We start from the raw sequence: 14,702 nt of genomic DNA, 5'->3' as shown, positions 1-14,702 counted from the left end.
GATATATCTAATAAGGGGTTAAGATCATATGTGTGTGTTTATATACACAACTCACCAAAAAAAACCCAATCCAGTTCTTAACCTGAAGAGACATTTTTCTAAAGAAAATAGAAGGGTGCCTGGCTGGCTCAGTCAGTGGAGCATGCAAGCTCTTGATCTCGGGGTTATGAGTTTCCCACACTGGGTGTAGAGATTACTTAAAATCTTAAGACAAATGACCATAGACACATGAAAAAATGCTCAACGTGACTAATCTCCAGGAAATGCAAATCAAAACCACAGTGAGACATCAGTCATCAAAAAGATAAGAAATAAGTGCTGGTGTGGAGAAAAGGGAACTCTCAAGCACTGTTTGAAGGGAATGTAAATTGGTACAACCACTGTGGAAAACAGTATGGAGATTCCTCAAAAAGTAAAATTAGAAATACCTATGATCCAGTAATTCTGCTGAGTACCCAAGGAAAAAAAAAAAAAAACCACTAATTTAAAAAGATACATGCACCCTATATTTATGGCAGTGTTATTTACCATAGCCAACATACAGAAGCAACCCAAATGTCCATCGATAGATGAATAAAGAAGATACGGTATGTGGGTATGTGTGTGTGTATATATATATACACACAAGATGGACTGTTACTCGGCCATAAAAAAGAACATTTTGCCTTTTGTGACAATATGGATGGACCTAGAGGGTATTATGTTAAGTGAAATAATTCAGAGAAAGACAAATACCATGATTTTGCTTATATGTGGAAACTGAAAAAAATGGCCATTCATAAATACAGGGAACTGATGGTTGACAGGGGTAGGGGAGATGGGTAAGACAGGTGAAGGTGATTAAGAGGTATTCCCAGTTCAAAATTCACGGGGTACCTGGCTTGCTGACACAGTAAAGCATGTGACTCATGAGTTCAAGCCCCATATTGGGTATAGAGCTTACTTAAAAAATTAAGTCACAGAAATAGTACAGCATAGGGATAATACTATGACACATTGTGACATGGTAACTATACTTACCTGTGGTGAATACTGAGTAATGTACAGAATTGCTGAATCCCTATGTTGCACACCTGAAACTAATAGAACATTGTCAACTATACTCCAGTAATTAAATTTTTTTAAAAGATGGGATTAGAAAAGTCTGTTAAAAAAAACGGGGTGGGGGGAATCCCTGGGTGTCTCAGCGGTTTGGCGCCTGCCTTCGGCCCAGGGCGTGATCCTGGAGTCCCGGGATCCAGTCCCACATCGGGCTCCCTGCATGGAGCCTGCTTCTCCCTCTGCCTGTGTCTGTCTCTCATGAATAAATAAAATCTTAAAAAAAAAAAAATATCTTGGGCACCACTGAATCAGAGTCAGCACTGTCCAGTGGAAATAATAGAATTGGAATCTGCACATTTGACTAAATTTTGTTAGTCTCATTAAAAATAGGTGATGCCTGGGTGGCTCAGAGGTTGAGTGTCTGCCTTCAGCTCAGGTCATGATCCTGGGGTCCTGGGATCAAGTCACACATTAGGCTTCCTGCGGGTGAGCCTGCTTCACCCTCTGCCTATGTCTCTGCCCTCCGTCTCTCATGAATAAATTTTTTTAAAAAGTAAAAATAGGTAAAATTTTTATATTCAAGATATCCAAAAATATTATTTTGACATGTAATCAATATGTAAACTAAGATTGGGGGGGACAGAGGGCCTGCAGAAGGGTCATACTTGTATTCTTGCCTTGAGCCACAAAAATACTGAGGAAGGCTTGCCCCTTTACCTACACCCTTATAATAAATCCTCCTTGAATTTGGTCATTTTGGGTGTGCCTGTTTCCTAGTGAGACCTTGTGCAATGAAGAACCTCTGCAGAGTAGAGACCCGAACAAATGGAGGGACCTTAAGCCACGACTACAAGCCATGGAAAAGAGAGAGGTAATGGGAGAGGTCCCAGCCACATATGGGGGCCACCTCACCACCATCTGTCTCTACTTAGGTGTCAGGGCTGAAATGAAAACTGTTCCTGGCAGGCTACACACCCTGCGGGAGCATCCTGCTCAACCACCTACATAAAGGAGGCTTTAGTGTGGAAGAGCAGACTCAAGGCCAACAGCTGAGTCCCTGTGGGGAAGGCATTGGCCTGGGCCTGGCTCCACCCCTACTCCCTCTTGACTGCAAACGTGCAGTTGTGCCAATAGGACATCTAACCTCATAACAGATGGAAACAGACACAAATACGACTTTGCTTTACATCTTACCAATGGGCAACTTTTGAATTACATTTTTGAAGTGCATCATACTCTTCATACCGTGCAACAGACATCTGAAGATGCCAGTTTGTAAATCAACTGTTTGATATGGGGGAGTAAGGGGCAGAAGTATATTAAGCAGCACAGGTGATAACTGCCCTAATTAGGAGATGGGATGTGCCATTCGTCAAGTCTGTTTCTGCTGTGCACACATCCCTCAGCAAGAGCACCTCCTCCTTCACTCCTTACACAGGTCTCACCACTGTCCTTGGTACAGATGATTCTCTGCCGGGGGGTGGACACAAAGGATCTCCAAGAGTGATTTCAGCTGTATGCCCTTTCCTTCCTAAATGCCAACTTCAGAACCTAATTCCTGCTGTGTTTCATTGTTCCAAAGAATTTGAGACAAAGGGTCCCCAAACAAGTTTGTACTGAGGCCTCTTCTCTAAGAGTGGATGGGAGGGCCTATCAGGGGGGTGAGACTATCACCTCTCTGTTCTGGACTCCCCAGCCAGGAACACTAAGTGGCTCTGCTCCTCTAAGAGAACACCAAGGTCAAATGAGCCACCTAGAATAGGGGTGCTGCCTGACTGGTTTTGCTTAGGCATAAATACACTGGAAGTCACCGGAGGGAGCATGACCACAATGATGTTTGCTCTTCCCATGAGGTTATGCAAACACCAGCTACGGCCACAAACTTAGGAACAGCATGCACATCAATAGAAGGGACTGCACCCTTCCCACAGGGGTACTTTTACCAACTTACAAAGATTGCAACACTAGCTTATTTGAACCCAGAAGAAAAACACGGAAAGGATCAGGTTCCCCAAATGCTAAGCCATGTGCACCGTAGAGCATGCAATTCAGTGCAACATGGTACCTGGCAGGAAGAGCTGTGCGACGTCAGCTCTTGTGATGAGTGGTCTGCAGTAGACTGCAAGAAGTTTGGGGATGACGGGCTTCGTTCTGGTTTTCAGGCAGGCTATCTCTTTGTGGGACAGAGGAGGAGATAATAGCCAGTCTGCTGAGTGAAGAATGAAGGCAGTGAAAGCTGGGAAAATGCCTGGGAATACCCATGTAGTAAGTCTCCAAGGCCCGTCCATAAAGGGAGGCAGGGTGGCCCTGACAAGTCCATGTTAAAAGGGATAGTTGGACAGAGCCCAGGAAGGGAGCATAGGTGTCAGCCCACAGCCTTCTGCAGCCACCGGGCCCAGCGCAGCCTCGTCAGGGGAGCCACTGGCAACAGAGCCCAGATCACACCAAATGCACAACTGATGGTTAACCCAGCACAACTCAGAGGGCTGCTGCGGGAACATTCCTAATCAAGAGTGCCCCCAAGAGACCAGCTGTAATCCTTCTAGATCCCTTTAATCCTCCCCACTTCAGGTTTCTCATACTTCAGGTGGAAAATTACAGTAAAGCCTAGGGCCATCAGAACGTGCCAGCACCCCTCACATTTTTTTTTAAAGATTTTATTCATGAGAGACACACACACAGAGGCAGAGACACAGGCAGAGGGAGGAGCAGGCTCCATGCAGGGAGCCCGATGTGGGTCTTGATCCCGGGTCTCCAGGATCAGGCCCTGAGTTGAACGCAGGTGCTCAAGGTCCCTCTTTGCTCCTTCGCTATTTCCGATTCATCTCCATCTTGCATACTGGGTAGAGGATGGTGGGGGAGATCTCTGACTCCCAGATTTCTCTCATTCTAATTTTTTCCTGACGATTGGGAAAACTAGGCCAGGCACATTGAAGCCTCTGAACAAAAGCCAAAAGGTGGAGGTTTTATTTGGGTCCCCACGGCAAGGTTATTTCCTTTCTCGTGAGTCAAGTTCAGCAGCAGCGCTGGAAAGCAGTAGTGCTGGGCTGTTGCAAGGAATTTAAAGTGGGCGGTCTTCCCCGGCGTGGCACTAGGGGGCTCTGGAGCAGTGTCTCTCCCCTAAGAGGAACGCCAACTCCTCTAAATCCACACCAGGGAGGGGGGCGCCCTCTGATGCCACCTGCGGAAATCCTCTCATCCCCACAGGCAGTACTGGCTCCTGCCACAATGTTCCAAGGGGGTTGCCAGTGATTTGAGGCCACCAGGAATCACATGCCAAGATGGGGCGGAGGCATTCTTACCTGGTCCTCTGCTCTCAGCCCGAGTCACAGCTCTGTGTCCCCCGCAAAAACCAGATCCGGCATGGCTGCCTTGGGAAAACCAACTAAAACAATCGTTTATCCTGTGCGTCCGCCTGGGCAAATGTAGAAGCGACAGCTAGTAACAAAGCAAGCTGTGTTTTCTGGGCACTTTCCACCCGCCCAGCTGTACTCTAAGTCCTGTGTGTGCAGATCTGCTTTAATCCTAAATCATGAGCCATGACAAAGCTATCAGGAAGGCATGCAGAGACTGCCAGTCTAAAGCAAACCACAGGGGAGGAGGAAAGCCCTGGAAGCCTCAGCCCAGGGCACTCGAACTGAAAAGCACTTCTGCCATCCCTCCACTGGGGCAAGTCGTGGGGCCGGCGCAGATACCAAGAAGGAAAGGAGGGCTCTTCTCAGCCTATCCTTGTACTGTCACAGGCTCTGGCCTCGTGGGCTCCGAGGCTTCACGGCCATTGCCTGACGGGGGCCCACTTGTTCGGGGTTAGGATGCCGCCTGCCCAGGGAGCAGCCGCTGTGTCTACGAGAAGGGGCGGAGGAACCGGAGGCAGATTCCGGGTTGGAAGCCGCTCCACGGCCACCCACCACCTCCGCCACGGGTGACCCTGGCTCCACCCGGCTCCAGCCCTGTCCCACTGTGCTTGGCTGACCCAGCCGTCTCCTCAACCTAGTTACTTCTGCTCTCCTTCGGGGCCACCGCAGCCTGCACTCATCACTTCCCCATCAGCTCCTCCCGGGAACAGTTATGCTTCTTCACGGCCTGAGGCTGACCCCGGTTCCAAGGGGTTTCGGTGGGTACCGGATTTCAAACCAACCTAGTTTTTAGGTAAGCCTCTGCAGCAGCTTTTTGGGGGCCAGTACCTTCCAGCCCCACCCAGCATTACATGACCACAGACTTGAATATATCCTGACTTCTTAATCATTAGCTAGTCACGCTTAGACATGCTGTGAGAACATCCTAGATAATACCTCCTCCAACAGGAGACATGGTAGGTATTGGGCAGACAACAAATTCAAAATAAGCATTAAAGTATTGCAAAAATGTAAGCTCATAGGATTAAGATGGTCTCTTTTCTGTGGCAAAAAAACAATTTTCTCTCCCCCTTCTAACGACTCAAAATTTAAATTCTTGCGATTTAATTCACCACATAATTCTCCACTATTAATTACCTCAAAATAGTAAGGAAAAAATTATGCAAAATTCAGGTCCCATTTAAGATGCATGTTTTTATTGAAGTTAAAAAAAAATTCGTAACCAGACAGAAAGAGTAAAGTAGACAAGGATGTTATTATCTGACTATATAATATCCTCTCATTCTTGGTGGATCACTAAAATATAACAAAGGATTGTTCTCTATGCTAATTTTAAGGTTGTCCAGTTAAACCATTATTTGGTATCTTCAACAGGTTAACCTCTTAACTATTTAGAGTTTCTTCTCAGAAACATTATATATTATACAAGAAACATTCATAGTTTATTTGGGAAACATTCATATTTTATACAGGATGTACAAATTTAAGACAAGACAATAAGAAAAAAAAATACCACACAATTGTAGCCGCAACACTATCCTAGCTGCATTGTGGGGATTATGTTCAGTCTGTCCACTATATACAACTGCATTTAATAGTGTTATTTACAGAGGGGCCAAAGCACTCATCTAAGGTAAAGGCGCTCGGGTTTAATGTGCACTTTCATAGCCCTATGAAAACACAACCATTATATACACTGTAAACACCACAGGGCATGAAATCCATCTCCAACCACAAACTTCAATCTCACAGATCAAGCATACAAGGGCTAAAGGTAAGGTGCCTGACTTTTCCTTTGTAAGCATACTTTTCATCCAAGTGTGCTGCTATTCTTTCCATAGGACACTAGTCACTTATTTCAAATATGGTGCCAGTGCTTAAAACATTTCTGGAACCCCTTTTTGGGGATTGCCTGCATAGTCTGCAATGAACTCTTCTGAACGTCCTTGTTGGTGGCAAGTCTTTGTCCTTTGAGGATGGATTTGATTTGGGAGAACAGGCATATTCACAGCCAAGCGAATCAAACTGTGGGGACACCACCCTGGACCAAATGGGAGGCGCCACTATAAACAATGAGACCAATTTCCTCATATAGCTCATAAAGCCAGAGTTTAAAAAATGCCTGAGCAATGGCAGTCCTGATGGAGTGAGTACAGATTCTCCTACAGTGATGGCTCTGAGGGGCAACATTCACTTGAATGGTGGATCTAGGTGGTGTTTTGCCATTTTAAGGATTAGTCCTTTTGTCACCTCTCACGTAGACTCTAGTATTCCTCTTCAGTTTCGGTCCCCTTTGCTTTCTTATGGATCGCCCGGTTAAAGCTGTGGCAAGCAGGGACCCAGTGATTGTCATGAAGCCCCAGCTTACAGCCAGGGAAGCCCTTCTGAGACCGGTGGCAGCACATCCAGTATCCTGGCCCATAGGGCAACGCCTGGCAATAGGGCTTGGGGTGCCACCGGCACAGGGACACATCCCCTTTCACGTATTTTTTCTTGCACTGCTTGCAAGGGTCCTCTCTATATCGCGGATCTCGCACCCAGCGGGAGTCTGCGGGCCTGATGTTGTAGTATTCGATGATAAACTTGAAATAGCAGCAGGTACACTTAAGAGCCACTAAGCTCTTGGTGGGGAGTAACCTGAAGATTTTCACCATGAGGTGGTGGGGCAGAAAAGCCATGTACTGCTGAGGCTCCAAAAGCTGCTGGATTTTAAACCTTGTCTCCAGAAAGTCATGAGACACTTGCTTCTTCCAACTGGATGCCTCGAGCACCGGCAATGTACTTTCCACCGGAGAGGCTGGCGGGACAAACGCGTCAGCTGACACGCTTTTCTCCTCTGAGGCACCGTCCCCCTCAGCAGCATCCTGAAGCTGCCTGGCCTCAGGAGACTCCCTTGTGCTTTCACTCAACTGGGAACAGCCCGACTGGCGTTGACCTGGTGGCAAAAAAAACAACATCCCTGGAAGTGGGTCTTCACAGGACTTTAAACTAGAAGGCTGGCCTTGCTCTACCTTGGACACAGTGATACTAATGCACAAAGGTTCCTTTCTTCTCTGATCAGGATTTTGGCTAGTGAGCGGAGCGAGCTCTCTACTCCTACAATCAACAGCATCTGTGGGCAATTCAATGGCTTGAGGGCAGGTGCGAGGAGGAAAAGGTGACCCAGCAAGTTCCTCGGTCATTTCCACGTCGTATCTATTGCCGTTTTTCATAGCAGTTTGCTGATCTGGCTCAAATTTTGCACTGTCTGTGAGGAAATTCACACCGGCCGGCAATGGGGGACAGCCCCGAGGAGCACTGTCCCAGGACTCATTCTCCCTAGGAGAACAATGGTCAGCTCTTGAGAGACTGTGGTCCGCAGACACAGACCCCACAGGATTCACCTGAGTGTCTGGTGCCTCCAGGGCACCTTTGTTTGTTTTGCCTTCATTAGCCTGCGTGCCATTTGCAAGCAACACCCGGCCCACATTTCGACGGAAGCTGTTATTCCTCGAGAGGCTCCCAGGCTCACGCTGGCTCTGCCGCTTCAGGCACTCAGACTCCAGCCTGGCTACCATGTCAAGGACACGGATTGGCTCACTCTGTGGTTCACCGACCTCAGGATTTCCCCTTTCTGTGGATTCTTCACAAGCTCCTGGAGCAGAAAAGGGCTCGGAGGCTGAGAGCCCACCTCTGGCCTGCCCAGGAAACCTCACCACAGACGGTGAATTAGTGCAGTTTTTCGTACAAGTAGCCAGTAGGGCACTGGCCCTTTGCTCAAGGAAGGCAACCATCTGTATGACTGACAGAGGCCTCCCGGTATAGACCCCATCGCCACTGTCACTCACATAATGCACAGAACAGTGCTCAATGCCGCACGCAAAGGGCTCAGGCTGGTAGCACCTGCTGTTGACTTCCCTCATCCTTTCTAACTGTATCTTGGCTTTTTTAAGATCCCCTGATTTTTTCCTTCTTTTAGTAGCTCTCCCATCAATATCCCAGGAGCTTTTTATTTTCATAGATCCTATCCTATTGCTACACTGGTGGGCTGCAAAGAATGCAATTTTCTCCTTGGTATTTCCCGGTTTCACAACAGCCCAGATATCAAGCGGCCCTTCCCCTTCTTCACCCTGGTGGATTGTTGCACATGGTGCATTCTTCTTGGTTTTAACATTCAAGCTGCTCTCTACAGGACTCTTCCCACTCATGCTGCACAAAACATTTGGAGAAATAATCCCAAAAGGCTTTCGAGATGATGCTTTACCAAGAGAGGGTGAAGGAAATACACTTGGTTTCACGTAGCTAGCTTTGCATTTTTCATCATTCACTTCGTGGTGGGTCATAGGAGTTCTCAAAGTTTCCTTGCTGATTTCCAGAGGTGACACTTTCTTCTGGAGTTTCCAGTATGGCTTTAGGTGCATAACAGAGGCTCTACAGGAAAGAAATACATATTTGATTAAGATAGTGCTTTTGTTTTTAGAAAAGTTTTTTAACATATACTCTGACAGTCCTAGCAAGTAATAGAAACATTGTCAGTACATCAAATCTTTACCATACCAACTCTCATTTCAGCTAGTTTTTAATGTACAGATCAAGAATAATCATCTTGATAATAATAATAAGTGAGGCACCTAGGTGGCTCAGTTGGTTAAGCATCTGCCTCTGGCTCAGGTCATCATGTAGGGGTCGGTCCTGGGATTGTCCCCCGTGTTGGGCTCCCTGCTTCTGCCTCTGCCCCTCCCCCTGCTTGTGTTCAAATAAATAAATACTTAAAAGAAAAAAAAAAGGCAAAACAACCATTTTCCATGATGAACAGGCCAGAAAATAAATTGGTGAATGAGATTGAATAGAAGTGAATTTCAGATAGTGACCTTAGTTAACATCTTATACATAAAATTAGTCCTTTAAATGTTAGGGGGGAAAAAAAGGAAATAACTTACTGAAAACTTCCAAATAATAAGTACAGTATAGAAGGAAAAGATAAAAAGAACTGGCCCAAATCCCTAGTAGACTGACCCTATTTGTAAATCGTCACAGCTAGCATTTTATTGGTTGCAAACAATCTGTCAAACTGTTGTACTGGTTTCTAAACTTTTCTTACTGTTGGGTATTTTAGATGTTTATTATTTTTCATCTGTTTGCTTATATACTTTGCCCATCTACCAATCTTGATTTTTTAAAAGAATTTATTTATTTATAGAAGGAGAGCATATGCACACATATGTGAGCAGGGGGAAGAACAAAGAGAATTTCAAGCAGACTCACACAGAGTGGGGAGTCTGACGTAGGACTTGAACTCATGACCCTGAGATCGTGACCTGAGCTGAAATCCAGACTTAGACGCTCAACCAGCTGAGCCACCCAGGAGCCTCTAGTCTTGATTTTCTAAATAATTTATTTGTATAAGCTCCTGTCAAATTTCCTCCAAATACCTTAAATCAAATACAGAACCCATAATCCTTATTAGGTCTAAAACTCATTTTAGACTATTCTAAACTATTTCAGAAAAACAATGTCCTGTTTTGTTCTCTGACCAAGGCTAGAGGAGACAGGAACCATCTCAGAAATTAGAAAGATGATTACATGCAGAGATGTGTGTTTTAGTCCTTGCTCTATCATTAATTAGCTAGACTCAGTTGGGTTTACCTTGGACAAGTCACTTCCTCTCTGGATCGCACTTCAAACGTTGACAGAGGGATCTGAATACTAAATTATCTAATAAGCTCATCAATTTTTACAATAAAATAACCATTGTTACACAGAACACTATACACAGAGAAAAAAATGTTTTGTCAGGATATCTGGTCTCCTGCAAAATAAACCAACAGACAAAAATAAATATCTGTGATCATGGGTTGGTGGCAAGAGCCCCACAAGTCTGAGCACATAGAATTTCCCTACTCTCACTCGTGTGGACACCAGTCTAGGACACGCATATTCGGCAACTCAGCGTATTCCCTTCCCTTATCATTCACTTTATAACATTTAGTGAGCGCTTGCTATGTGTCGACCTCTATGATAATTGCTTTCAGATACTAATTTTAATCGTCAAGGATGAAAGTGGCCATACAGAACAAGTCTGTTTACCTTTCAACTCTTAATTCCTTGAGTCTAGGCTTAGTTAAAAGAAGAAACGAAGAAACAGGAATATGAGTATCTTCTAGCTAGGTGAAGAGAAATCTTGCATTTAAGACAAAGTATCTTTTCAAAGATAATCCTGAAATAGATCAGATTGGTTTGTTGATAATCTCTGGCAATTTCTATCCTAAATCTGTGATGTGCCCCCTTTCCTGCACTATAGCATTTTTATAGCATTTCTATCATTTACAAAAAGACCCACTGAGAACTCTTCAGGATGAATATATATGAATAAAATAAATGAATAAAAAGAGGCTTTATATATCACTAACTCTGTCAACAATTTCCTTTTATTCATATTTTCATATGGTTTTTCATCTTCTCTACAACCCTTCTCTAAGTGAAATGAAAGAAATGGAAGTTGCTGGAAAATCCAATAAATTCTCACATAATGATCTCATTACAGAGTGTCTGTGAATAAATTTAAACTTCAGCAATGTGTGTGCCATTCTGCATTGTGCAATATGTTCTCTTCGCCTTCTTCCCCCACACATTATTTTAGGTGCTATTATTGATAGGCAAGGACATTAAGAAGAAAATAATGTAATTATGGAAACTTTTTTTTTTTTTCTTTTTTGCATTTATTAACCTGTAAAGTCGGCTCAATGACATGTTGCTAGTAGACAGGGTTTTAGGAGGACTAAAACAGGAGATGATCCCAGGGAACAGAAGTGAGAGAAGGTACAACTGGGAAGGAGAAATGCCAGTAAGGTCATTCGATGCAATTGGGGTGACTGCTGGAGGGTGGGGGACGAGTCTGGGGGATTGCTGAAGGAAGCACGATTAGGGATGGGTTCTTGTCGCCTACTAATTAAAGGTTGCCCAGGATATTAACCTCCCTCCTTCCTGCACTGGGCTTGAAGGTCCTAAGGCAGAAAACAGAAAAGTGCTGGCAGACTTAGAGTGAGAAACTATGGAAATCTGAGTTTGGGTTGAAATCCATGGAAGACCACAAGGGTATGATACAGGGCACCAGGGGCATCTGCCACAAAAACCTGTAAGATGGAAACTTGAGATCTCTAACAGATTATACCAGATGGTGGCACTCTGCCCACATCCAGCCCACCCCCACAAACAAAGGCACTGTGGAAATCTCCAGCCAGGTTTCCATGGTTGCCAATCTCTTCATCACAATTGTACTTTAAAGTTCTCCATAATAAAGTCCTGCTCTCTTGCAATTAAACAAAATGAAGGGCTCTAGCACCTACCTACACATGACCATTCCTTAGATAATCAGAAATATTCTTGTAAAAAATTAAGATCCCCGGGCCCAAGGAATCAGAAAATCTGGGATTGGATCCAAAATTTCTGCAATCTGTTTTTAACCTTTAGAGTTAGCTTCGAAGGGATTAAAGGTCATGTGCTAGATCTGATGTAAGAATGTCAGTGGGGTTCTGGATTTGGGCTAGTGTGCTGGGCCACCAAGAGGGGTGAGGTAGAGCTGCTCAACAAAAAGTCTAGCAACTAGTCCATCCTGAAGCATCTATTCAACAACTGGTTAAAGACAGACCCAATTTCTTACTTGTTATTTTCTCTTTAAGGCACAAAAAAAGCCAGTAGCCTTTTTATTGCCAAATTTCCTCTTTAACTCCAACTCCTGAGTTTGACAGTTTTCCCCACCCCCCCCACCCCCCCAGTTCTCTTCTCTTCTTCCCCAGCCTTAGATGTCTGTCTTCCTCAGCGTTCCTTCTTTTTCTAGATCATTACTCAGGATATATATTTAAGTGCTCTCTTGTAGTTCTTAACAAGCACATACCGATGACTCTCCAATGGTGTGCTCTCCCAAACTTCATATTCTATTGCCTGCCTTGCAGGCATACCTGGATGTCAGAAAGAATCTCAAAAATTGACACAACTAGTTAACAAAAACACCAAGTACCTAGCCAGTCAAGCCAGAAAGTTGGGTCGCTTATAGATTCCTCCTCCCTGACCCATATCCAATCACTAAAATGCTCCCTCCTAAAAAAATAAAAAATAAAAAATAAATAAAATGCTCCCTCTTCATTTCTGGCATAAGTGCCCTAGTTTAAGCAGCTGTCTTATCTCTGCTACATTACTGTTACCTATAGGAAAGCCTAACCTCTTTATCAATGGAATGCAAAGTGAGGCCACCTAGCCAACCTATCAGCTTCATTGCTGCTTTGCCCCTACCTTATTTCACACTCTGGGAGCTTATGCACAGAACCACTACTATAGGACCTGGTAAATGAAGGTTAATCATAGCACTTAAGATGCAAATTTTAAAGCAATCAAAACCATAAAACTAGCATAACAGCTTCAAAATTGTTTTCATATTAACCATCACCCCTTTCTTACTACCTATTATCAGAAATTTGCTAAACACTTTGGGCTGGATATTACTGGTGCAATTACAAATAAGACATAGTCATTGCCCTTAAGGAGACAGAGAAGTCAATAACCAATTACAATACAATGTGATGTGTGTTTATAAAGACAGTATGGATGCTGGGAGAGTCCATGCAGGAGGAGAGAGAGGACAACACACAGAAGGAAGGGGTGTATGAAGGGATGTGAGGGAACCACCAGCACCAAGCTTAGTCTTGAGAGTGTAGGTCAGAGAATCCCTGATTTCCTAAGCTAAAACCCTAAAGGAAGACAGTGTATTAAGGGGTTCAAAAGTAAACGATGCCTTTATGAAACTGAAGTGAGAACAGTCTAGCTGAGATGCTGTGAGCAGAGAAACAAGTAAATGGATTAAGTAAGCAACAATAGACAGGAACTTTAGCTGCTCCTTATAAATAAAGGTTGAGGAAGAGGTGTCAAAGGATAGGTCCTCATCTTATGGCTTTAGCAACTGGATGAAGGGTAGTAAGTACCTTTTAGTGAGATGGTGAAAAAGGTGGCTGAACAGATTTGGAGCAGGGGGAAGAGAGGTAGGTCCAGTTTTAAAAAGTACTGCATGCAAGACAGATATCTAATAGGCAGACTGACACAGGTTGGCCAAGAAAAATAAAATGGAAAAAAAAAAAAAAAGAAAGAAAGAAAATGAGATCCCTGGTGACCCTGCTGTTAAGAACTACAGTGGGTGGGGCAGCCCGGAAGGCTCAGCAGTTTAGCGCTGCCTTCAGCCCGGAGTGTGATCCTGGAGACCCGGGATTGAGTCCTGCATGGAGCCTGCTTCTCCCTCTGCCTGTGTCTCTGCCCCCCTCCCCTTCTCTCTCTGTGTTATGTCTCTCATGAATAAATAAATCTGAAAAAAAAAAAAAAAAAAGAACTACAGTGAGTGAGTAGGGCAGAGCCAGAAGTTCATGGTGAAGGAGTGACTGGAAGGTGATAAAGTGAACCTTAACAACTCTTTCACAAAGGGTAACTGTGAAGGAGAAAGTCTTTGTCACCTGTCACCTTAATACCTGTCACCTTACCTGTCACCTTGATCCTTTCCAGGAATAAAGTGAGATAAAACAATGAATCAATTAAAACTTGAACAACTTTCCTCCACTGAAGGTTGAAATTCTGTCTTCAAATAATTCGAGTCAGTATACCTTTTAGCCTCTCTGTTTTTAGCTTGAAAAAGCTGGAAAAACTCTCACCTTTAAACAACATGTACAATCCCAAAATGGAGCCATGGAAGAGAATTTAACTTTGCTTAGAGAAAAAAAAAAAAAAAAACAAACTGCTTGGATAAATTCCAAAGTTGAAAGAGTCATACTAACTCTAGTCTGTGGAGGGATAAATTTGATCAATGACAATGGCAACACAGGGTCAGAATGGGGGAAAGGGGGCACCTGGGTGGCTCAGTCAGCTAAGCTGACCTGCCTTCAGCTCAGGTCATGATTTCAGGGTCCTGGGATGGAGACATGGAATCAGGCTCCCTACTCAGCAGGGAGTCTGCTTCTCCCTCTCCTGCTCTCCCTGCTTGTGCTTTTTCTCTCTGTCAAATAAATAAATACAATTAAAAAAAAAAAAAAAAAAAAACACCAACCAGAAGTACAAAGAATTTTCAAAAGAAGAAAAAAAAGGATGGGTGGGAAAAGGATGAGATTTCTCCTCACACTATCAGGAAGCCGAAAAATCAAAGGCAGATGCTTGTTTTCTAACTTGTCACTCAGTCTATGGCCTTGCCTATCAAAACAGGTTAGATGATAAGTCATTTTCAGTTTCTTTCTGCTTCATTAAAGTTACAGGAATGCACTCCAAAAAGGAGTTAACTTTTATTAGAATAGCACG

At 44.1% G+C, this 14,702-nt stretch overlaps 1 protein-coding gene across 12 annotated transcripts in view; it reads right to left on the bottom strand.

Annotated features, from left to right (window-relative positions):
- Positions 1-5,571: 5,571 nt before the first annotated feature.
- FBXO34 (F-box protein 34) overlaps positions 5,572-14,702 on the bottom strand; it is a 140,127-nt gene continuing 130,996 nt past the window's right edge. For all 12 annotated transcript variants that reach the window (XM_077909383.1, XM_077909375.1, XM_077909380.1 and 9 more), the window contains one exon: positions 5,572-8,807. In XM_077909383.1, the coding sequence (XP_077765509.1) occupies positions 6,662-8,797 (2,136 nt within the window). In that variant the 5' untranslated portion in view covers positions 8,798-8,807 and the 3' untranslated portion in view covers positions 5,572-6,661. The remainder of the gene's footprint in view (positions 8,808-14,702) is intronic.

The sequence above is a fragment of the Canis aureus genome, chromosome 9, assembly GCF_053574225.1.
Source record: "Canis aureus isolate CA01 chromosome 9, VMU_Caureus_v.1.0, whole genome shotgun sequence".
NCBI classification, from domain to species: Eukaryota; Metazoa; Chordata; class Mammalia; order Carnivora; family Canidae; genus Canis; species Canis aureus.
The sequence above is the reverse complement of the archived record's forward strand: the minus strand, read 5'-3'. Positions and strand labels throughout refer to the sequence as shown.